This window comes from Drosophila montana, unplaced genomic scaffold (genome assembly GCF_035044405.1).
Source record: "Drosophila montana isolate Dmon_TW-CO22-7 unplaced genomic scaffold, ASM3504440v1 contig_1505_1, whole genome shotgun sequence".
In the NCBI taxonomy this organism is placed as follows: Eukaryota; Metazoa; Arthropoda; class Insecta; order Diptera; family Drosophilidae; genus Drosophila; species Drosophila montana.
This window is the reverse complement of record NW_026996452.1, coordinates 2,278,176-2,302,417: the sequence shown is the minus strand read 5'-3', so window position 1 is coordinate 2,302,417 and position 24,242 is coordinate 2,278,176. Positions and strand designations below refer to the sequence as shown.

At 43.3% G+C, this 24,242-nt stretch overlaps 5 protein-coding genes across 8 annotated transcripts; 2 read left to right on the top strand and 3 right to left on the bottom strand.

The window, feature by feature from the left end:
• Positions 1-56: 56 nt before the first annotated feature.
• On the bottom strand, positions 57-2,428 carry LOC135432871 (arrestin domain-containing protein 17). The gene is made up of 4 exons (XM_064688735.1): positions 2,218-2,428; positions 1,436-1,591; positions 568-1,374; positions 57-499 (listed from the first exon to the last, which is right to left on the bottom strand). Exons 1-4 carry the CDS (start codon positions 2,330-2,332, stop codon positions 345-347), a joined length of 1,233 nt encoding a protein of 410 aa, XP_064544805.1. The 5' UTR covers positions 2,333-2,428; the 3' UTR covers positions 57-344.
• Positions 2,429-2,649: 221 nt separating this feature from the next.
• On the top strand, positions 2,650-7,347 carry LOC135432849 (PAX3- and PAX7-binding protein 1). Of its 3 annotated transcripts, XM_064688692.1 has the most exons (9): positions 2,814-3,201; positions 3,266-3,552; positions 4,191-4,425; positions 4,481-4,663; positions 4,789-5,454; positions 5,516-6,064; positions 6,137-6,329; positions 6,396-6,719; positions 6,799-7,347. In XM_064688692.1, the coding sequence occupies exons 1-9, from the start codon at positions 2,937-2,939 to the stop codon at positions 6,848-6,850; spliced, it is 2,754 nt and encodes a 917-aa protein (XP_064544762.1). In that variant the 5' UTR covers positions 2,814-2,936; the 3' UTR covers positions 6,851-7,347. The 3 variants fall into 3 exon arrangements, with proteins under 3 accessions (XP_064544779.1, XP_064544762.1, XP_064544770.1); XM_064688700.1 differs by lacking the exon at positions 2,814-3,201 and having other exon boundaries at positions 3,418-3,557; XM_064688709.1 differs by lacking the exons at positions 4,481-4,663; positions 4,789-5,454; positions 5,516-6,064; ... (1 more) ...; positions 6,396-6,719; positions 6,799-7,347 and having other exon boundaries at positions 2,650-3,201; positions 3,266-3,557; positions 4,191-4,376.
• Positions 7,271-10,216, bottom strand: Ufl1 (UFM1 specific ligase 1). The gene is made up of 6 exons (XM_064688722.1): positions 10,058-10,216; positions 8,996-9,996; positions 8,467-8,938; positions 8,091-8,401; positions 7,678-8,025; positions 7,271-7,621 (listed from the first exon to the last, which is right to left on the bottom strand). Exons 1-6 carry the CDS (start codon positions 10,132-10,134, stop codon positions 7,479-7,481), a joined length of 2,352 nt encoding a protein of 783 aa, XP_064544792.1. The 5' UTR covers positions 10,135-10,216; the 3' UTR covers positions 7,271-7,478.
• Positions 10,217-10,339: 123 nt separating this feature from the next.
• On the top strand, positions 10,340-15,294 carry Kpc1 (Kip1 ubiquitination-promoting complex subunit 1). The gene is made up of 11 exons (XM_064688659.1): positions 10,340-10,597; positions 10,662-10,908; positions 11,076-11,221; positions 11,277-12,014; positions 12,098-12,380; positions 12,442-12,757; positions 12,817-13,226; positions 13,293-13,406; positions 13,470-14,120; positions 14,182-14,788; positions 14,845-15,294. The coding sequence occupies exons 1-11, from the start codon at positions 10,434-10,436 to the stop codon at positions 15,159-15,161; spliced, it is 3,993 nt and encodes a 1,330-aa protein (XP_064544729.1). The 5' UTR covers positions 10,340-10,433; the 3' UTR covers positions 15,162-15,294.
• Gyc88E (Guanylyl cyclase at 88E) lies at positions 15,209-20,971 on the bottom strand. 2 transcript variants are annotated; one of them, XM_064688672.1, is made up of 10 exons: positions 20,789-20,971; positions 20,233-20,720; positions 20,027-20,150; positions 19,839-19,971; positions 18,851-19,182; positions 18,483-18,780; positions 17,395-18,400; positions 17,040-17,339; positions 16,694-16,975; positions 15,209-16,639 (listed from the first exon to the last, which is right to left on the bottom strand). In XM_064688672.1, exons 1-10 carry the CDS (start codon positions 20,954-20,956, stop codon positions 16,462-16,464), a joined length of 3,309 nt encoding a protein of 1,102 aa, XP_064544742.1. In that variant the 5' UTR covers positions 20,957-20,971; the 3' UTR covers positions 15,209-16,461. The 2 variants fall into 2 exon arrangements, with proteins under 2 accessions (XP_064544742.1, XP_064544750.1); XM_064688680.1 differs by having other exon boundaries at positions 17,040-17,318.
• Between the last annotated feature and the right edge of the window lie 3,271 nt (positions 20,972-24,242).

The window sequence follows — 24,242 nt, the reverse complement described above, 5'->3', positions numbered from 1 at the left end:
ATATGTGGATTGGCCTGCTTCACCTTCAATCTTGTTAATGATTAGACAAAAAGACAAAAATGATAATAGAGGTGTTTAATATCGATCAAAAACTTTTTATCACGAGCACTTCTTAGTTTCGACTATCGCTCGCGCAAATACAAATATACATACATACATATTTTGAGCGGCTTAATTGAGATTTCCAAATTGACTAATAATGCGTTTGGCTGACGATTATTTTTATGCTTTCTTTTGGACGGAAAGCTTACATATAAATGAGAAGTGGAGAAAACGTAATATAAAAAATTGAACAGATTAACAAATTTGAAGCACATTTGGAATATAGTTGTGCCACAATTAAATTAAGGGCTTATTGCTGGTGCTGTCGCGTTCTTGAACTGAAAGGTTGGATAGCGCGGAGCAAAGGTGTTGTCTCCAATGCTTTGCGTGTGTTCCGAATCATCACGGCCGCTTATGATTGGTGCACGGTATTCCGTTTCCACAAACTGTGGTGGCGCTACAAAAATAAAAAGAAAATTATTAGTTGTACGCTTGTTTAGTCATGGGAATTAAATTTGTACTAACGAATATTAGGGTAAAGTGCACCGCCGGCACTATCAGCCACATTCCAGCCAAGGGCACCACCCAATCCACCATCGCCGGGTGGACTAACTGGACTAACCGGTTGTGTGGGTGCTAGAGAGGGATCCTCTGTTTGTGGTTTTAAAGCAGCCAGCGGTATTGTGCCGAGGGTAATTGGCACTTTGCCGGTGAGATTGCGATGTGGTCCGCTTACATCGCACTCCACATGCAAATCATAGTCTAGAGCAATTATGCCGCAATTGAGTAAGTTAGTTGGAGGCAGTGCAGGTATTTCCATTTGCTGTGTAAATGTATGAGATTCTCCGGCGTTGACGGGTCCAATGCTCAGCTGGGCAATTATCACTTTGGATTCGCGTTTCTCACTGCGCGGCTGGTTCGTATGGAACGTGACAAGTTTGCGCAATTCAAATTTAACTGCGGTGAGATTCACATTGCTGGTGTTATCAACCTCACAGGTTATGGGCAATATTTGACCCGAAACATAACCAGTTTGTGGTATGCTTGTGATGACGGACAATGGACCAGAGCGGCAGCAAAAGCAACAGAATGACTTTTCCAGTTCAAGCTTAAACGTTTCCTTAACACGCGGATTGAGATTTAAGTCAACTGGCGCTATAACAGTAAAGGCCATTTTCATATCCTGATCAAACTTCCAAGGCCTATCCAGGGTAACTTTGATCGTATAACGCACATGACCGAATTCACCCTCAAATGAGGAAGGCAAATTTGGCGGTAGGGCGCAAGTAAACGGATAAGTGTGTGTGCCCGGCGGCAGCTCGGTTTCGGAGCCTATAAAACAAAGAATGTTAGCCTTACAATTGTTTAATCGAGATGAAAGAGCACGACTTACTGTTCTTGCCGCCAAGCAAGTAGTATTGTATCTTGAAGTACTCCTCATGTCCCTTCAGGTGCGTAGTCTCGTTCTCAGTCTTGCCCTCACTCGTTGTTACGTTACGCTCCTCGGTCCACTCCGTGTTCGCTTCGCCCAAAAAACGTATAATAATGCCTGCGTTGAACAAGTGGTTGGGAATTTATTTGTGTTTGTAAAGAATACAATTTATTTTCGTGCCACACCTCGCACACCTCGACTGCGTGTCTCGTAAATGCTAAAAATAACTGGCTACTGCGACAAATGCTCAGCTCTGCGATTCTGTCCCGCTCTATGACTGCCAAACCGATGACATCATCGCAAACAGCATCATTCCACTGTTGCGTACCAATAGGTTGACCTCAAAAATATAATGCTCATCTTTGTAGAAATTAATTTGGCAAATTGAATACGTAGACTTTCGAAATTGGCAGTATTATGCTTTTAGTTTGTATCCAGGTCCAGAATGGTATGCAAATACGATTAAGAAAACAGGGCCCACCCAAAAACCACGACATGGGAGGTTGGTTCGCTTATTTATTTACATATATATGACTAACGGGACCGGCTTTTTGCGAATGAGTAGAAAGTTTTTGTTATGGGAGATTAGAAAACCAGCTGTGTTATAAACCAAATAGGCATTTGGTTCTCTAGTATATGAATTGATTATCATTAGCTGCTCTGTTGATGCCGTCACTTTTATGAGTAATACGAACTCAATTATACAGGTCCGGAATATATATATATTTGAATCAATCTCTTACCTCGTACTTTTTTAGGCGAGTCAAAAGTTATTTTGACTTGGCCATTGACAGTTTGTCCAGCGTAGTAAGTGTTCCATGGATTGTCCAATTGCACCTCACAGCCTTTGAGACCCATTGTTTAAAATTAGGCTAACGTACAAAATAATTCAACTCGTTTATGTGACAAAAGCCAGCGAAACTAAACAGTACCGAATCGTACTGTATATGTTCGTTAGAACGACTTACTGAACTGAACCTACGAACTGAATCCCGAATCCCGAACTATCCCCTGGTTCGTTCAAATAGTTCGTTTCTATGAGGCTCTTAAAACTTAACATTTTAATAACAGCCTACCATTTGAGTACAAATAAAACATTTATTTTAAATGATCTAAATTTTGGCAAATTTATTTTATGTTAAATTTGAGAAAATTCCAATTAAATATGAAAAGGTACAGTGATCTAAGAGCATATTAAGTTTTCTGTGAGATGTGAGTTAATTTTGCGCTAAATAAAATGGATCTCATTCGACTAGAGCAAAATGCTGTTTAATGGTGGAGTAATATTGTTTAATGCAACCCTTGTCCATATTCGATAAGCCACATGTTATCGAGTCGGTTATATCGACTATAAGATCGAAGAAGAATTTTATTGCGAAAACGTCTTGTGTCCTAAATTTGGCTTTTAGTTATTGTTAAATACTGTAATTTACGATTAACATAATAGAAAAAAGTGTAGCAAATGTCGCTTTTTCGCAAACCAAAGAAAATACAGCGACGCGTATTCTCAAGTAACGCAGACGAGGACGATGATGCGTCGGCTATGGACATTGATGGGGGTATGGAAACGCCCCCACCGCCTCCGCCTATAATTTCCGTATCCGGAAAGCGTGATAAAGATACAAAAAGTAAAAAAACAATTCGACAACCCGATGAAAGTGGAGCAACAACTGGTGCAGGCACTGTCCAGCACAAGCCTAAGGCACTTCTAAGTTTTGCTGACGATGGTGAGTGAATGATTCTATTTGAATGATAATGTGAAGCGTTTGATATTGATCTCTATTTATGCAGAGGACGATGGGGAGGTGTTTCAAGTGCGCAAATCCTCGCACAGCAAGAAAGTCATGCGAATGATGGACAAGGAACGACGCAAGAAGAAGCGCGAGGAGCGAGCGGAGCACACGGGACTGAGCGGACACCCGGGTTACGAGAATGGTAGTACTATCCAGCATTTAGAGTCGTCCAGTGCCACTGCTTCGGGTGCTGGTCCAGCCAATCTGTCTAGTAGAGTACAGAGTAAAAGTAAAAAGTGTGATAATGATATGATCCAAACCGAAATACGCACAGACGACTTTGTGGTAAGGTTATTATTATTCAATTTTCCTACAAAAAACAACAAACAATTTTTTACGATTTACGTACCAAACAAATATATAAAAAGAATATGGAGCAGTTTAATTCACAATAGGAAAAACAAACCAAAAAAATAAGCAATACTTATAATCTTGGATATGTCTTTGGCTTGATTGTTTAAAATGCTTAAATTCACATCTACAGATTGGCAACATTAATACAAAATTGCTCCAGAAACAATGCTACAGCCATAAGATAGATCCTTGTCAGAATCTAAATATTTGTTGCAAATAAGCTGGAGCTTATTTTAGATTTATATTGCACAATTAACCTTTGTTTTCAATTAACCACTTTCTCGCACTTACTAATGCATGTTTCCTTTCTAAAGCTAGTACACACTTCGAGATCAACACGAGCGATACAAATGTTTTCTTTAAATTCAGAGATATTTTTTTAGCCCCCATAAATGGGAGATGAAACAAATGTTTTCATTAAATTTAATAAAATTTATTTAGCCCCGATAAAGGGATAATTGATCGCTCAGTTTAGTTGTCTCGGATTGTATACAAAATATATTGTAAAGCTCTTATTTTCCTGCAAATTCATTCAATAATATTTGCTTCACTCTTGCTTCCAAAACCAGCTTGTTGTCAAGAAGTCAGAAACTCCTGATGTTCTTTTAAATGGACGTGCCGCGCTCTGCGCTGGTCGCGACGATATGAGCGACGAGGAACAGACGGATGATAGGAATCATGATAAAGCGCGGCATCGCTTCTCAAAACCAGAGCACTTAAAGCAAATGCTGGAAAGCGGTTCCATACCAGATGCTGCCATGATCCATGCGGCACGAAAACGCAGGCAGCGAGCTAGGGAGCAGGGTAAAGGCACAACATTACTTGATGTGGAGCATTTATGAAAAATTCCAATTTTTAGGTGCTGGTGACTACATACCCATTGAGGAACCCAAAGAGGCGCCTAAGCTTAGCACACGATTGCCGCGTGAAGATGTCGAAGGCGATCAGTCGGACGATGAAGAGCGCATGGATATGAACGACATAACGGGTCGGAAAGAGCGTGAAGAGCGTCGTGAACAGTTTTATGCCGTTGAGAATGATTGTATGTAGTAGTCTGATAGCTAGTACAATGTGTCCAAGACCAGACGGCAACAGCACGTCATTTCTGTAGTAGTTCGTTCGTTCTTTCATACAATTTATTAAATCTTTGTTCAATTCTCACTTTAGTAACCGAGGAAGATTCCGATCGCGAAATGCACGAATGGGAGAATCAGCAGATACGCAAGGGCGTCACTGGTGCTCAACTCGTGCACGCTCAGCATGAAACAGTGCTTTCACGTTTCATGATCAAGCCATCAGCGCCTAGTGGCGATGAAACCTTGGAACTGGAGGACATAGCGCGACAGGTGCCGCCATCAACGGCAACATTGTTGGAGCAGGCCTATGCAAAGACCAGCATTGACAGGAAAAGCGCCATGGCATCGGTAATGCGTTCCAGCGTAGCCAAGCCCAAGAGGGAAAAGGCGAAGGCGACGGCTTTGCGGACACCGCAGGAAATGCGCACAGCAATTTTAACGCGTCTGACAGAACTACAGGAGCGAAATGAGGATCACAGTGCCAGCATTGCGCGCATTGCAGCCGAGCTAAAATCTTTGAAGCTGCAACAGCTTGAGTGTCACCAGAATGCGCCTACGGCGGCTGCTAAATACAAGTTCTATCAAGAGATTAAATGTTATGTTAACGATTTGGTCGACTGTCTGGCCGCCAAGTCGCCGCTCATTAATGATCTGGAGAAACGCGCCCTGCAGCTGTATGGGAAGAATCAACGTTATTTAGTCAATAGGCGGCGGCAAGACGTGCGTGATCAAGCCAAGGAGATGGCTGAGGCATCAAGTAAGGCGGCTAAAATAACCTTATTTATTAATTTCGTCTCATGTTCCATTTCAACATACAGAACCACTGTCGGCTGCTGCACGTCAAACGCCGGAACACGAGGAGCAAGTGCGTCGTGCGGCCGAGCGAGAAGGCCGTCGCACGCGACGACGCTGTGAGCGTGAGCGCAACTATTTGTTAGCCTCCCATCTGGATGGTATGTCCAGCGACGATGAGATTGCCGATCAACAGCAGGAACAGTGCCAAGCAGCGAAAGAACTAATCGAATCGCAAGCAGCAGAAGCCTTCGAAGATGTCACTGATGATTTCTGCAAAATCGATCTGATACTTGTTAAGTTTTATGCTTGGCGCAAAACTGATATGAATTCGTATCAGGATGCGTTTGTTACCCTTTGCCTACCCAAATTGCTAGCGCCATTGGTGCGTCATGAGCTGCTATTATGGTCGCCACTGCTAGAAGAGTACACAGACATTGAAACAATGAATTGGTATCAGGCGTGCATGCTTTACGCCTGCCAGTCAGATGAAACGGTTGAGCGTCTAAAGCAGGATCCCGATGTAAATCTGGTGCCCTCGCTGATAGAAAAGATTGTGTTACCCAAAGTGAACTGTAAGTGCTGCCTCATTTACACCAGATAATAGATTAGTTTATTTATGTTGATTGGATACTGTTTACGTTCAGCCCTGGTTGCGGAGTGCTGGGATCCATTGTCAACGACACAAACACTACGGCTCGTAGGCTTTATCAACCGCCTGGGTCGTGAATTCCCGCTTAGCAGCAGCAACAAGCAACTGAAAAAGCTTTTTGAGTCAATTTTGCAACGAATGCGCCTAGCGCTGGATAACGACGTATTTATACCCATCTTTCCCAAGCAGTAAGTGCAAGTCTAAAAGGTGAATAACTTTAAATAAAATAATTATTAATCCGTTTTCAATTTAAGGGTGCAGGAGGCCAAAGGCTCGTTCTTTCAGCGTCAGTTTTGCAGTGGTCTAAAACTGTTTCGCAACTTTCTAAGCTGGCAGGGTATTCTGGCCGATAAGCCATTACGGGAGCTAGCCATAGGAGCTCTGCTAAATCGCTATCTTCTCATGGCCATGCGTGTATGCACGCCAAATGATGCAATTAGCAAGGTCTATATTATTGTGAATACTCTGCCAACAGTCTGGTTGCTGACCAACAGTGATACGTTGAAGAATTTGGAGTTATTCATTAGCTATATACGACAAACGCTGGACAATTGCGATGCTAATAACCCACAACTTATGTATGTATTTAAAAAGGACTTAAATTTTTGAAAATAGAAAAATTCCTTTTAACGTGTATATATCTATTTTATTCGATAGGCAATCCTGCGACAAGGCGAAGCAAATACTACAAAGACTACATAGCTTATAAAGTGCATACATTACATCAACTTATACCAATCACGCTTATCGCGATTTAAGCTTAGCTCAATGATAGATTTTTGCTTTTGAAATGTCAACCACAATCAAATACTATTGATATTTCCTAACTTAGAAAGCATAGCAATAACAAAATCCCCTGGTTCCTCCATAAAACTGCTCAAAACTGTCGGCAACTATTCACGAATCTGTCTTTAAAAATTATGCATTAACAAAAAAAAATGTACATACTTTTATAACCAGATTTAAAAATTTGAATCGTTTGTTTTGTTGGTTTGTCAAAACCTAGGACAACCAAATTTCGATAAGAAAAGCGTCTGTAGTATATAAGCTAGTTCGGGTCAAAGCCGCTTGTTTTGATCTTCTTCCGTAGATAATAACTACTTGGAGCAACCTAAAAAAAGTGATACAATTTCAGACACTCTTAACTTTATTGATTGTATTTAGGAGACTTGCGCGCATAGCAAAAATAAAACAATTTTTAAATTATTTACACAATACTTAACAATTCCAAAATACATATTTCTTCTAGAGCAGACCATAACCAATTATATTGAAACTGAATTTGAACATTAATCTGGACTTTTTTTTTTGGAAGCCCGAAAGTTTAAGATTGTATTTTAATCAGCCTTAGAGACGGACGCACGAGAATAGTTCTGGGCGAGATCCACAACCTCTGCTTGCAACAACTGCAATTGTTCGTAAGTAGACTTGAATTCGGCACTGTCAGGCGTTGCTTGTTGCAGCATTTGCAGGACGAGATCTGGAAGAAGTTGGCATGTTAATTTAGAACAGATTAACTTAATACCTAAGCCATACCATGATAACGTAACAACAAGGCATTTTGTGGTTCATTTAGAGTGGCACGAATGTGTTGCAAGATTGCCGAGACAAATTTGCCGGACGCATGCAAAATGCACCCAGTGATTGTGGTGAAGAGTATCAGCGCAGCCAAATGAAGTAAAAGTGCGGGCTCATGGCACTCCAATAACTGTTGCAGTAGCTTCTCCTTGTGCCCGACAATCAGCGCACGATCTTTTTTCTTATCGGCCTTTTTGATAATCATACTACACACTTTCAGCACCGACTCCGTGGCCAGCTCAAAATCCTCAATGCTTCTGTTCAAGGCTTTGTTTTGTTCCAGTAAAGCGTTGCGATACTGTGCATCTAGTCAGGAATATGCCAGGATATTAGTGCAAATGGCATGACTGAATTTGTTTCTTTAAATTTACCACACTCTTGTATCAGTTTAATGCGTTGATCGACGTTCAGGTTTGTGGACTTGACAGACAGACTGCATTCGGCGGCCACATAAAGCGTCAGTTCATTGCAAATGTCGTTGCCCAGTGATTTGAGCAAATATTTTACCAGCTGCGTTTGCGTGTCGGCGTGGAACAGCTTTAGGCCCTTCTCGTAGAGCCGTATGTCGACGAGCAGCATGTTAACACGTTCCTGTATGGCAGCATGTGTCTGGCGTCGGTTCGTCTGCGGGGTCGCCTCATACAATTCCTGGGCCTTGGCTAACGCGATCTGATTTAGGTGGCTGTGTATAAAAATACAAAAGGAATGAGCTTAAAATGAGACATGGCGAACTGCAGTTCAATTTACTTCAAGTAGAGCGCAGCAATTGGCTTGGCTAAGTGTTCTAGACCCTCCTCTTCCAGTGTGATCTTGATTAGATTTATGATATCCGAACTTTTGACCAGTTCTAGCGCTTTTACGGATTTGCGCGTATTGCCAGCTGACTGCTGCACTGTGTCCTCTTCATCCTCGGTGTCATGATTGTGAGCAGCCGCACGGCCACGTTGATGCTTCTTGGTCGACTTGGTTTTAGTTTCGCGTCCTTGCGCACCGCCACCAGCCTTGCCAGAGGCGGCTTTTTTGCGACGCTCATCGCGCTTGTCCATTTTGCCATCGTCATCTGCATCGTGGGCGGTGCTCGTGTTGTTGCCCTTTTGAGCCAGCGTTTTGTCTACAATATATTGCTGATAGACGCCATTGTCGATGGCTGATTTGGCCAATGCCAGAGCCATGTCATGACACGGTTGTACCAATTGCGTAAGATATGCCTGGGAAAAGACTGCAGTGAAAGTGTTTTTATAGAGGTTGTTGGTTACTTCAAGTGTAGATCACCTACCGATGCTTTCCAGATATACAAAATGGCTGGGATTGCAGTGCTTTTGGGCCATGACTGCGTCGAAGGCCTCTGCAATGTCTTCCTCCGACAAATTGGATGGCAATATGGTGGATAAGTCGAGATAATGCTTGGTGGCACTGCACTCATTTAGGGCGGACACTACGGTCAGCTCAATAAGACGTGCGCCCAGCGCAACACGCTTAAGGAACAGGAACTCTTCGTTCGGGAATTGCTTGCGTATGTAGTTCTTGGCATCGGAAATGCCTAGTTTGTTGATAGCCTCGTACTCCAGGAAGCTGTTTTGCTTGTAAAATGAGTTGACCCAGTCGGCCTGTGTCTTGGCGTAAATGTGCGGCACATACTGAGCATTGGCCTGCTTAGAGGTCACCTGTCCGGCTGGCGAGATTTCATCGAGCAGCGAATGAAAGATCTTCTCCTGTACATTGATCTGCTGCAGAATAACAGCCACATTGGTGGGTTTGGTGATGGCCGCCAGAGCGCCACGTATTTTCGCCTTGCAACGTTGTATGTATGCTTGGGTAAAAAACACGCGCGGATTGCTGGCATCCTGACGACCCTTAATGATCTTGCCCAAATGCTTCTCCACCACATTCTGCTGCAGAAAGTCCGAAGGCAGGTCAAACTGTGACGTTAAATCCGATATAGAAATTTCACCACGTTGCGCCAGCTTTTCGTTGATCTCCTGCGCAATGTGCGTAATATAGTCCTCATCGATAAGCTGGCCAAGCATAAGGTATATCTGTGGATTTTCGGCCGCTATGCGCTCCGCCAGCGTAACAATTCGCGACAAATCAACATTTAGAGTTTTGCTGACCTCTACTAAATTGGCGCGACCCCCGTTTGCATACAATTCATCTTGTATTTCGCGTTCCAAATGGTCGGGGGTGATGTACTCCTTGCCATCATTCGTAAAAACGACATCCAGCAGTTGCTTCTCCAGCAGCAAACTAACTATTTCAATGCAATTCCGTTCCGAAAGCCTGGCCAAAGTTAAAAGGTTGTAAGGTGACAGCTGTTAATTGTTTTGTAACTGTTTCTTACTTTTGCAGCGTGGAAGTCAGCTGTGCCTTTTGGAAGTCAGCTGCCAAGCGTTTTATCTCGTCCCAGTCGCTGCTCATTTTTATTTAATAGTTATTGCTAAGATTTTTAATAAAATTGAGCTTCAATCAGAAATGTGACGCGTCAACAACTTTTGTTGACACTATCGATAACCTATCGATAATTTGTAATCAGTCAGCTGCTTCAGTTTGATAAAATTTTGGTATTTTCCTCACTGCCGACATACGTTCACACCTTGTTCTTAGATTATTATTTTTAAATCAAATATTTAGATCGAATTGTCGACTTTGAAATATGTTAATTAATATGTATGTCTGTATAAAGCAAGCCATGTATTACTAACACTAACCGTGCCAAGATGTCGATATCAAAATTATTCGTGAAAGTTTTCAATGAGGACATTTTTGAGCACCTGGATCAGGAAAACTACAACTCTGACTTGGAAGATGATTTGGAGGGAGCAAATTGCTCCAATGTGCCGGATCCGCGAACGCCAAAGCTCGATGAGCTCTCCGTGACAAAGTGCGTTGCATCAGTTGTCATACAAGAGGATAGGGATCTATCTCATATTCTAAATCTCTTGTAGGCAAATGACCATTGTGAGGAACTGGTTGGATGACAAGTTTCAGCAGATACAAACGGACAGCAATGAGGAGATACGAAAACTCTATATGGAGACAGAGTCGCGCGTAGGTCCCGAATTGGCTATTTTCGATGTGGACTATACGACAACTGTGCGTGTGTCTACCGATAGGCTGGCCTTGCGTTCCCAGGGAAGTTTCAACACGGTGCGCGCAAATTGTTGCGTTTATGGCGGCCGTTGGATGTATGAGGTAATCATCGCTGTTACGGCCAATGACTGGGGTAAGGGTATGGGCTATGGATTGGTGGTTGCTTAGCCAACGGTCAATGGCATTGAAGTTTCTAAACAGATTTTGGAGTATGGGGTGCACGTGCGCGTTATCGACATATTCTAATTTGGTCTTGTTTGCTTCACTAGATACAATTGCACACGAAAGGCGTCATGCAAATGGGCTGGGCGGCGGGCACTTGTGGATTTAATGAAAATAGCGGTGTAGGCGACACAAAATTCAGCTATGGCTACGATGGCAGCAAGCAACAGGTCTGGCACATCTCAACCAGAAAGTAAGTTGCTGTCCTTGAAATCGAACTCTTGATTCTAATCCTTAAACTTGAACAGATACGGCGACAAGTGGCAAATTGGTGATATCATAGGTGTCACAATTGATGTCGATCGCGAGATTATTGAATACTATCGTAATGGGCGTTCAATGGGCGTGGCCTTTGACAAGATTCAGAGAGGGGCGGGCATTACCTTTTTCCCTGCCATTTCTCTGGGCTATACACAGGGTGTACAGGCGAACTTTGGCAATCGACCGTTTGTATATCCAGTGGCCGGGTTTCAGCCTCTAATGGCACGCCCCATACTGAAGTTGCGTCGCGCCAATTTAATTATGGACTATCTCATCAATTTGGCTGGCATCTTCTCTCACTATACCGCCCAGTCACGTACTAGCCAAACAACTGGCGAAATACGAGTGTCCACCAAGAAGACGGTCTACTGTATATTTGCAACGTTGCTAATTGAGCGCTTCACGAATGAGATATTTGATCCTTATATTATTGAGGATGTGCTACTGACGCGCATCACAAATATGACTACCCTTGCGGCTGAGAAAGAAAATCCACATAGCGTGCTCATGGGCCTCTTGTCCTTATTCTGGAACTTTATGGAGGCCGATGAAGTCAAGTTTGTGCTGCGCAAACTGGTCAATGCCCTCTTGGCTATCTATACGCACACCGTACAGGGCATGGACTATGAGAAGCATAAACAGGCGCTGAGCGTACTCCACTGTATCTGCTTGCATGAGCAAACGCGCAAGTATCTGCTGGAGGGCAAGCTCTTCAAAAAACACTGGTAAGCTGAAAATGATGGTTTGTGGATTTGCATATACGATCGTATTCTATCGCAAATGAATTTGTTTTTTTGTTACTTTCCAGCTTGGCCTTCTTTTTGTACATACATCCGCTGGAGTTTTATGTAATGGAGGAGATACTGCCCGATTATATGGCCTGGACAGAGGGCATCGATGGACCCAAGGACAAATATTTAAATGCTGTGGAAAAGGTGCGCAAGATCACAGAAGTTTTGTACGCAGCCCAAAAAGACTTGCTAAAAACGCTGATGATCAACACAGATGGCAACGGAGAAACTCCCTCTAGTCGCAAACTTTTTCTAAACAAAATGCGGCGTTATGTCATCGATTTAAGCATGGAGCAGCGCGTTAGTTATTGCCATTATCATCCAGACGATTTCCAGTTAAACAAGTCCTTTTCTTTTGCAGCCGTTTCACGCGTTTTTCTTTATGCAGTCCAGCATACAGCATCCGCTGGATCCACCAGTGGCTCTTGCCTTTGTCTGTATACTAGTCGACCAGGTGCGATCACTGTTTAAGGATGAACTGCCCAACCACCTTATGGAAGTGAATGCTGATTACTTTGTAGATGGTACATTCGATTATATGCACTTTGATCGCGTTGGCGGAGTTTTATCGCATCTGCGTAAGGTGCACAGAGGGGACATCGATTCGTATTTGGGCACAGAACGTACCCAGCAAATCTATGACGAGGATCGAAATTCTATACGGGTCAGCGAAGTGGGTACGTATGGCGAGTGCTGTTAATTAGTTTGCGCAAATTTTGAGATATATCGTTTTCAGATACCACACTTTACCTGCTAGGCGAAAATATCAACAATGTGGCGGTGATTGGCCATACGCAAGGCGCTAACAACTCAACGTTCACCCACTTTCTTAATCCGCGCGTTGCGCAAAATACAGACACAGCCCCAGGCAGCTTATCCTCAGAGGCTAGCGTATGCGAGCTGCTGGACATTTGCGTGCTCTTTTACTACTCAGCCGGCCACAAATATATAGTCAAGATAGCTGGGGTGCGTGATGAGATCGCCACGCTGAATGAGGTTCTAAAAGAGACTAAATACTATCGTGAGGATATCGAACGCAAACTGATGGCCCTGGAACAGCATGCGAATGTCTGTATGAATGAAAATCATCATCATATAATGTCCGAATTGCGATCCAAGTTCAGTCAGCGACAAAATGTGTTTGCAGTGAGTGATTATCTCAGAGTTTCTCATTTAATTCAGTTATTTATTATTTTATTTTACCGTCCACAGACACGTTCCATATCGCTGGCAAGGAAACAAATTTGGCTGCGTGCTGTAGCACTGAACAGCCAACGGCGTGCGTTGTTGATATGGCTAATGGAGCGCATCGTGCGCACATTAACGGTGAGCAAGGCTTGATATTTTCACAAAAGTTGCAGCTACATATAGGAGTCCCCTTCTTTACAGAGCGCATCGAACATGGGTCCACTGTTTGCATTTGTACCCGAAGTCTACATAAATACGTTGCCCATATTGCTGGACTCTGTGATGGACTTTAGTCATCATGATATGCGCGCTCAGTTCGAAATGTCGGATGCCGAGTGCGCTGTCAATGCCGCAGCAGAGTTTTTGGGCTTGCATTCGGCGGATTCGCGTATTGTGCTTGCCTCCTGCAAAGATTCGTTATTGCAGGCATTAGGCACGCTCACGTGCCACAAGCCGGGCGTGCGTGCCCTAGAACGTAGCTCAAAGCGCTCTCAGGTGGCTTTAGTGCGTGCTCTGCTGCGACCTTACGAGAATCGCGCCTGGGGTCAAAGCAATTGGCTGCTGCTGCGCTTCTGGCTGGGCGAGGGCTATGCCTTTAAGGATTCGCGCCAGCCCAGTGTATGGCAAGGTGGCTCACAGCCGCTGCAACAGGGACTGTGCCGCAGTCGCTCGAAAAACGAATCGCACACCGGTCTGTTACACAACGTGGCGCCGGCAAATCCGTCTAAACACTTTCAGCGCTTAATTGGCTCTAAGATGTTCGAGGACGAACCGTTTGCCACCACCTTTCTTAACTCTGTGTTGAGTCAGCTTAATTGGGCCTTCTCAGAGTTCATACTGCTGCTTCAAGAGGTGAGCTGCTGCTTCTGGCTGTATGTTCGTATGTTGTATGTTCTCAAATACTTTTTTACAGATACAAAACACAGCGCAGCGTCAGGAGAACACGCTCTTTGAGCCGAAACAGCTAAAGATCTGCTCCATGTGCTTTGAGCTAACAGTATCGCTGATGCGTTGTCTGGAAATGATCATAACTGTGGTGCCGGACATTGTAACCGATGAGTCGCGGCCAAATAGTGACTTGCTATTGAATCGCATATGCCAGCTGATCAGTCAGGTGCTGTCACGCGTCACAGTGCCGCCAGGCTGCTTCCAGTTTGTGGTTGACATGTGTTCTGCCGATCTGAATGCCGTCACACATTTTCCCATCATTAGTGCGGCACTGGGCATATTGTTGGCCTTGCTGCGCACCGAATTGGACAACGATGTGACGCCGCAGAAGGTGACACGCATATCGCGCGCCTTTCTCACCGATCCCAGTTTTCAGTTTGCCACACTAGAGTTTGCGCTGGGCGAGATACGCACTCCGCTGCTGGAGCAGAAGGAGATACCTCGTGGCAATTTCGATCCCTCGTCGCGGCCACATATTGATCCGCTGACTAATGATGTGCGCCTGCCACAACTCAATAACTCCAAGCGCATACGTGCAGATCCACCGATTATTAAGTTTGCGCTTACTGATTGTGAGTTGTTTAACGTTCCATCAAATTTTCTTCACTCAGCCCATTATCGTTCACAGATCCGACCCATGTGTCGCATGAAGAAATCGAAGATGTGCGCCATCTTATTGAGAGTCTGCGCATCAAACAGACTTTGCTCTCAGATATAACGCTACCCTCGGAGGACTCGTTGTGTCCCATTTGCTGTGCCAAGCCGATCACTGCCGTTTTTACGCCCTGCAAACATCAATCGTGCAGCGACTGCATTATGCAGCATATGATGAACTCGAAGGTCTGCTTCTACTGCAAGACCACCATACAGACAATCGAAACGCTGGATGGCACTCTCATCTACTCCAACGATGAATCGGTGAACGCTGTAACAGAGACTTCTTGAACTACCCCACCGCAAAAACCAAACAACCCAACAAAAATCTAGTCACCTTTAAACAAAAAATTGCTACGCTTAACATGTGGTTATTTACACATAAGTACATACATACTATATACATAGATATATATATTTTTAACTTTAGTTTTTTTCATTTTGTATTTTATATGCTTGCAATTATTTCAGATGTGATATGCTATAGTGCAATTTAAACACAGCTCTATGAACAGAAAACAGAACCAACCAAATTAAATAGTTAGCACATTAATATACTTATTGTTTGTAATTTTATGATCTCTGGTTAATGCAACTATTTCCATAATTATTTAAGAGCACACAAACTCCAAGCAATTGCATTTATATTTATGTTTAAGCTGAAAAACTATTTCCAAAATAGTTAGCATTTAAAATTGATAACAATTAGTGGAACGACTATTTAAATACGATAAATAATGTCAACATTTTAAGATATTACAACTATTTAAATTCACTTTGTTAAGGAGCTGGCGGTTTGGTTAAAGTGTATAGAAATCAAACTTTCCTAAGTTATAGAATTTTAATACCTGCCTAACAATTAAAATTAAGTAACGAAACCAAATTTAGACAATTCCCTAACAATTTAAGCGTCGCATTTGTTCCGTTTCCATTTCTCGCGTTATACATATATTTATTGAAAATAACAATTTATGGCTGGCCGCGAGGTTTTCAACTTCAGCCAAATACGATTATTGCATTTCTGGAAATACAAATATAAACTTTTAATCAATTCTTTTCATCGTACTTGTTCCGACTCAATTTCAATTTAGAAAAATAATCAAGCATTTTGATTATATAATACAGTTAAGTCCATATAGATAAAGGTATACAGTTTATTTGAGCACATTTATGTGTTCAGGTTTTGTGCCTCAGGTGGTGCCAGGATGTGTTAAGCCTTAAGTTAATTTAAAAATGTTCTTTTTGGTATTGTCATTTTCGAGAGGTCAATAATTTTTGTAGCTTGTGTTGAATATTTATCAAGGTACATTTATAAGCAATATAGTTTAATCATCTGTTCAATATAATCTAATAGACACGGAGATTAAAGCCTTCCAACTAACTACAGCTATGCATATGTATATAAATAGTCTAAGTAGATACACATGTAACATATGTATATATATGTATATATGTGAGAATCAACATCTAACTACAGTTTAAGATCTAATAATTGCTGACTATACTCGAAGAGAGAAGCGCGTGAGAACATTGAGATATAGACGATTTCCAAGATTTCCAATGCCAGTCCCATTTTGCCAACCCAGGTCATTTATAGTAGGTTACAGGCATTCGAGTGGATGCGATGCGAGTGTCGCCCGTTGCCGTGACCAAAGCCGCTGCAGCACTGATGCGAGATGGGGCCGGAGCTTCGGGCATGCTGGAAACTCTGGCTGTTAGTCATCTTGGGCTCGTGCAGCGGATGATGACAGCTGGGCGCATGGCTGTGGCTGCAAAAACAGATCCAATTAAATTTGTACCAGCTGCTCGACACGATCTCTTACCCATGATTACAAATGCTCGAATCGGATATGGAGCTGGGCATGGCGCGACTCAAGGCCTGTGGCGGCGGTGGCGGTGGCAGAAACAAGGGACAGCCACCGGCAGCCAGATCATCGCCACCGCCATCGTGTCCAAAAATGGCGAGGCGCATATTGGCCGCCTTGGTCGCTGATTGAGATTCAACTTCGTGCGCTTCTTCAATCATCTTGTCCAGTTTCTCCATGGCCTTTGTTTGCTTGGCGGCCAGAAACGCCTTGCGCGCCGCCTTGGACATGGAGTGCGGTCTACAATAAATAAGATTATGCTCGAGGCCTTAGTTTTATGGCTAGGGTAGGGATAAGTGCCCACCTGGCCGGCGCAGAATTGGAACGATGCGGCGGTGGTGAATGCAAAGAAACGGATGTCATCGAATCCTTAGATACAGGTCGGCTGCTGCTGCTTGCCTGCACCACGGCTGGTGCTGTGCCGACCAAAGTCGGCGGCGGCGGCGGCGGCTTGCCACGGTGCACGGGGCAAGCTCCAAGACTTGGTGCAGCAGCAGGTGGAGCCGCACAGGTCTCCTTGGATGCATTAGCGATAGCTGCGACTGGCGCTGTCGGCGGTGTCTTAACCGCCTCCAGGGTGGTGCTGGTGGAGAATGTGATTTTTCTAATTAGAATGGAGATGGTGCCGTGTGGCCACGTCGTGTTGAGCTGATACCTACTTCCACTTCATGGTCCGCTCCCGTTCCAACGAGGCATTCGATGTGGATGGCTTCATGCTGGCGCTGCTGCAGCTTGCCGACTCCCGCGGCGGTGCTGTCGAGGGCGGCGTCAGCTGATCCATGGCGGCCAGTTCCTCGGGCGTAAACTTGTCGGGATTGCTGGGGCGCGGCTTGTGCGGAGCGCTGCCAATGCGAAATGGCGGCGTCGGGCTAAATCCACATGGCGATTGGCAGCTATTGCTGCTGTTGGCCAATGGGCCGCGCGAGATTTGCAAATCCTCGAGAAACTCCTCAGTGTCCAATATTAGCGAGCCGAAGATGTCGCTGGGCGAGCGCATGAAAACGTGACCAGTGGAATTGGAGCGGGATTCGCGCCGCTTATTTGGCTCTGACAAAATGCCGGCGCCACAACTGCTCCGCACTGGAGAGTTGGCAATGCTTCTCCTCGCCACATCCTTGAACGTAACCGGCGAGTAGATGCGACTGCTGCGCTCATCGGTTGCTGCCGCTGCTGCCGCTGCTGTGGCTGCAGCTGGCTCATGATGAGCCATTGTAGTGGCAGCAACCAGTGCACCGCTGGCACCCAGCACCACATTCGACATGGCCGCCGGCGGTGGCTCAGCTGGCGGCGGTGCTAACGGTGCTATCGGTGGCTGTGGCTTGGGCGCCGGCAGAATGGCCTTGGGCATGGGTGTTAGCGGCGGTGCTGCGGACATCGGATGCAGCTGTAGTCCAGCGGTTAGCTGTAGCGGCAGGCGATTCTCTCGCTCCTCCAGCCAGTAGGTCTTCATGGTGCCTTTGCCCTTGACATCGATCTCGCCGCGCTCCAATATTTTATAGCTCGGTCCAATTAGCACCTTGGTCGACTCCGATATGTGCACCTTCATGGCAATACTGGTGGACTCCATTCTGGAGGCGGTATTGACGCTATCGCCAAACAAACAATAACGTGGCATCTTTAAGCCCACAATGCCGGCCACGACGGCGCCCGAGTGAACGCCCACACCTGCTCCGAATATAGGTGGAATAATTTGTGGAATAACCAGGGGAAAATATATGGAATCTATTTAATGGATTAGCTGGCTTACGTATTCTCAAATGCTGTCCCGTGGAGGGATCCTTCAGATCGGTTATGGCATCGACCATATCCAGGGCCATATCACAGACTCGCTCGGCATGATTCGCATCCTTATCCGGCGCTCCAGCCACCACCATATAGGCATCACCAATGGTTTCCACCTTGTACACGGAATTGCGCTCCGTGAGCGTATCGAAAATTGAGTACATGGCATTCAGCATCGATACCACTTCCATGGGCGTAATTCGACTGCAAATTTCCGTAAACGTGACGATGTCCGAAAATAATATGGACACACTGTCAAACATCTGTGGAAAAGTTGCACCGGTCAGCCTCACTTAACCAGGTAGAGAGGATTAGAGAGGTTCGGGCACCCACCTCACACGTATCTATGGGATTCTCGCCGCGTCTCAAGCGATCCGCCACCTGCTTGGGTATCATCTGGTAGAGAAGCTCGTCGGTGCGACGCATTTCCTCATCCAGTTTGCGCATGGACTCTTCCAGTTTCTTGGACTTCTGTTGCTCCTGATCCAGCGCCAGTTTCAGCTCGACGGACTGCTGTGTGCCGGCCAACATGAGATCTCTGCTAAAATCGTGCATGGACAGATCGTTGATGTAGAGACCAGTTGTGATCAGCGAAGTCAGATCGGGCATCACTGGAGTGCCCAGGAACATGATCATGCGCCAGTTTTCCATATAAACCATTTGACCTGCAAACAGCAAAATATAAGTATTCCAATTATATCCTGCAAAGTTTATATATATATTTTTAAGATCCTGATATGGAGTTTGCTTTTATATTATGCAACGTTAAAAATGTGTTGGGATAACTTAGAAATAACTTATATTATATAGAATTTGTTTAAATAATTTTAATAGTTAACTTCAGAATGATAAGATGAGTTTGCTTTAATATATGCACAATTGCTCTGAAATATTTTAGAAAAAAAAATTTAAATTCCATATAAATTTTGATACCGATTTGGGAATATTAATATTATTTATTTTTAGAGGATGCTTTCTTTTATTTATTATAGATACTTAAATATGCAGAATTTTACCTTTTAGCCGGAGGAATTTCTCCGGTTAAGAATGTGTTGGGATAACTTAGAAATAACTAATATTATATAGAATTATTTTTTATATAATTTTAATAATTAATAAAACCTCATGAAGATAAGATTACTTTATTTTTATGTATGCTCAATTCCTCTGGAATATTTTACCCATATCGAACAAATAAATAGAAATGTTTGTTAGAAGAAAATTGAATTGCGTTTATATTTTTTAAACTATATTTTTTTAGAGGCTGCTTTAAAGTTGCAATTTTGTGCTATATTTTATTTAATTATATGCAGAATTTTACCTTTTAGCCGGAGGGATTTCTCCGGTTCGCTGCCATCATCGTGCAGCAGCAAGTCCTCGTTCTGTGCATCCAAACGCTCTGTGACCGGATCCACGGTAACCAGCTCGAATATGTTGTTGGTGCGATTAAGTATCTAATGGGTTGAGTTAATTAGATAGCATGCAGATACGCTGGCGCAGAGCACATACGGTTTGAAATTTGAATGCAATTAGCGGGCGCACCAGGTCGAACCAGGCTGTAATCTTCTTGCCCAATAGCTCCGGCAATATGACCATCAGGGAGTTGCCAATGCTGCGCACAACCATGTCGGCGCTGTGGCGGCAGGGGATGGAGGAGGTGGTGGCAGCTGTTACTAAATCTTGCTGGGGGATTTGTTATGCGTATAGGAGCTTACCCAAACACGATGCAAAATGGAAATATCTCAAAGAGGACGTGCGCGCTGATGGGCAAATGCTTCTCCTCGCGCGTCATGGCCAGGGAGGCGAGGGTGAAGGCCCGATTATCGAATGTCAGCTGAAAGGTCACGTGCACCGTATCGAACAGTATCTCCTCGCGCACCAGCTCAATGTGCATCTCCTTGTGGTAGAAATAGCGCGCCACCTCGCGTATCTGGCCCATCGTGTAGTAGACAAAGCCCCGCCTCTTCGATCGATAGTGCAGCGTGAGGCCCTGTTTGGTCTCGTTTTCGCATATGAAGCTGGGTGCACGCATGCGCGGATACGAGAACTTCAGGTACTCGTGCAGATTGTCCAGTCCATTCAGAAAGTCACGCATGTGCCGTCCCAGCACCGACAGCACGCGATCGTAGCCATATTGACCCACAAAGCCGACAAAGTAGACGCCCAAACGATCCATAAATTCGCGCTCCGACACGCCAAGCACCTGCCAAGCATTAAGTATATATATATTTAAATCAGTTTAAGTTTATTTTTGGGTCTTCTTATGCTCACAGTTTGCGCCTTCTTGGCCAGCTTTTGCAGCAGATTCTCGGGATACACCTGATGCACGCTGAACGATGGCGCATCGATGCCCGCCTGCCGTCTGATGTCCTCCCATTTCTCCTCGCCGTACACGGACTTGATGTACTCGGATAGATTCTCCAACAGCAGCCCATACATTTTGACAAAGAGCCTGTTTAATCTACCTATTAAGCTTTTAGCCGCACTTAGTTGCCGCTAGTTTGGGCCATTATTGATTTTCACCTGTTGATAAATGGTGGAAATTATTTGGGAACTTTTTCAAATTGAACTTAAAGTAATTTTAGTCTTTCAAATTGCCAGCAAAAAAGTAAAATTAAACTGCAAGATTGGCCTTGAGTCTGGGACAAACTGAAATGTTTTATCTTAAATAAATTGTCATATATCATACAAATATATTGGAATACAAAAAAGTACTTTAAATCTATTAGAAACTTGAAAAATATACATAAAACGTAAATACACAATTTCCAATTTAATATATATAATTTATATTTATAATAAGAACATTTTTATTGAATATTAATATTAATCAATATCAAATATTTCCAAATTATTTATTTTCGGCTTCTGGAGACTTTTTCTCACATTAAGTATACGCCCCGTGATGTGACTGTGTAATAAGCAGAATTGTGATCTTCCAAAAGATAAGAAACATTTTGTTGAAATATTAATATTAATCATTATACAATTTTGCAAATTATTTATGCTTGGCTTCTGGTGACTCTTTCTCACATTAAGTATACGCCCCGGGATGCTTTGCATGTAAATTGCATTAGAATTTGTGGCCAATACCGATTGGCTTTAGATTTCATGGAAAACTGTGCACATTTCGGGCAAATCCCCAAAAGGCAAACGACCAATGTTGACATTTTGTGCAACGCGGCAGCCACTTGGCGCCTCATAATTTATGCCAGCCCCAGGAAAAATTGGTTGAATTATTTTCCTATTTTTTGGTTGCCTTTGGGGAAATAAGTCAATAGATTGGCTCGTCTTTTGATGCGCAGTTTTCATCAGTCCATCAGCACTTTTGATTTAAATCAACATTTGGTCGGCCAACTGATAGGAACTTGTGATTATTTGACTAAAACTGTTGACATATAATTTTCAATATTACTTCAGACAGATGCCTTAAAATAAGACTGGTTGCCACAAGCAGACAAAATATTTCCGATTTTGTATGCTCGCGCCGAGAATGAAACTTCGATCTTGGATCTGATGATGCAAATATTGGGGATATAATTAAACTAGGTTTTTGTTTAATGAAAATTGAAAGAAATATGAAATTTGTTTGAAAATTAGCAATAAAGAATGGAGGTAGAAAATAAATTTAAATTAATTGTTAATGAAAAGAGTTTTACGAACAAGCAAAGCAGTAAGCACTAATAGCAATTTTTTTGCTCATACTATATGTACTTGTAAATGCAAATTAATTGAAAGGAAATAAAATTGAATTAGCTCTCAACTCTGCAGCATTGTGCAGTGTGCTACGTCTTTGTGTTGAATAATCAAATGCAATATTACGCATACGCCGCGTAGCCTGCGCAAAGGGTTAGCGGTAAATTCACTTGTCTATTATAAATGCATTAAATAAAAATGTTGGCATGCATATAATGAAATTAAGTGCCCGAGTTGATGCTAAATGTAGCCTGGGTGAGTTTGTAAAACAAACTCGACGAGCGAGAATATTTAATTATAACGCATACGCAGCGTACGCCCATACATTTTTTGTTACTTGTCAAGGCGACAAGTTGAGACATGCCGCAAATGCTGGACTGGTTTTATCAGCAAGCCATTTGGGTTAATTTGGGCTTAAGTCGGGCCGATTCCAATGCTCCAATGCTTGACTGTGCGCCTTTTATTGCCTACGTAAGTGGCTGTTAATTGAGCCAAGTCAATTTATTTGTACATAGCCAACAATTAAGTGTAAGTGCGCAGGACAATTGCTATTTATACTGTGGCATGCCTTGGCCGCACATTCGTTGGCAATCTGGGAAATGCCTTGCCTCAAAGCGAAGCTAATTCAATTGCATTCAAAGGCACCTGCCGTTGCAGCTAAATACAGCCGAGTAATTGCCAGATATTCAGACTGCCGTCGCCTTGAGAATCCTCAAGTCAAACTCGCATAATAAACAGCTGTGACAGCAGGGCACCCGTTCAGCCCGTTCAGCCCGGGCAACAGGGCAGGCCGGGCAGCCCGGGCACCAGGGTGACATTTGCTATTACTGCTGCAGTCGCATATGTTCGTGTCAATTGGAAGTCATATGCTAACCATTAGAAGCTGTAAACTGAGTTATGCACTTGGGCGGATAGATGAGACTTGTGGCAGCACCTCAAGGCTGCAGTTGCTTACAATCTGCTGTAAATTACGAACAGGCTGCCCGTTCGCAAATTGCGAAGCGTCGAAGTGCATCCTGGCATAACAGATGAGGCTAGCAAAATGTCTGGCTGAAGGTTTCAATTCAAGACTTACATCAAATGAATGCCCCAGCGAATTACCCCACATCTTTGGATACTGTGGTTATCTATGTGTTCCTTAGCTTCTGTGATTGAACAGCTTTTGGAAGGCGACAAGTCACATCGCAAATCTCAAGCAGTCAAATGCTAAAAAAAATTACTAAGAACTTTGCAGTCGGGTGTACTCGACTGCCTAATACCCGTTCAGAGCTCGGAAACAGGATGGGTGTCAAATTTGAATGAAAATATTTCGAGTTTTTCAATTATATTCTTTATAGATTTATTTATACATCTAAGACTGTAGAAGATATAGAAATATCTACATCCCGGCGAATTATTTAAATAGCCCTTTTCCCTTCATTGTAAATATTCCTTTATTGTTAATATCCCTTCATTTTAAATAGCCCTTCAGTGTAAATATCCCTTCATTGTAAATATCCCATAAATGACACTCTTGTGACTAAATCTTTTTCCCTTCATTGTAAATATCCCTTCATTGTAAATGTCCCATAAGTTACACTCTTTCATTCGCTTGGTAAAGATCAGAAGTCACTGATCGATTCCATCGCAAAATATGTTTATATCCATTGGGCTCATACTTTATCCCAGGGCTACATGTGCTCAAAAATAAAAATATACCCTTTTTGGTTTTTTTTGTAAATGTTCATCAAAAGGGAATAGAATCCATTACTCTCACTTTGCATGGCTTTATTTACGCTTTATTGCCATTTGGTTTGTCATAAACATATTTCATTGTATGCTTTATGGTTATCCCACCTTCAAACCTGCCCATTCTCAAATTTATGCTATGGCACAACGCATAAAAAATTCCCAATGCCAAATGTAAAGCTTAAAAACAAACCAAATCAAAGATATATTTGCATTTAGCTCCCGCGTTTTACTTCATTGCATTTTGGGGTCAATTTGTGGGAATTTGTGTTGAAAACTGAAATTTCATTCGCTTTGAACT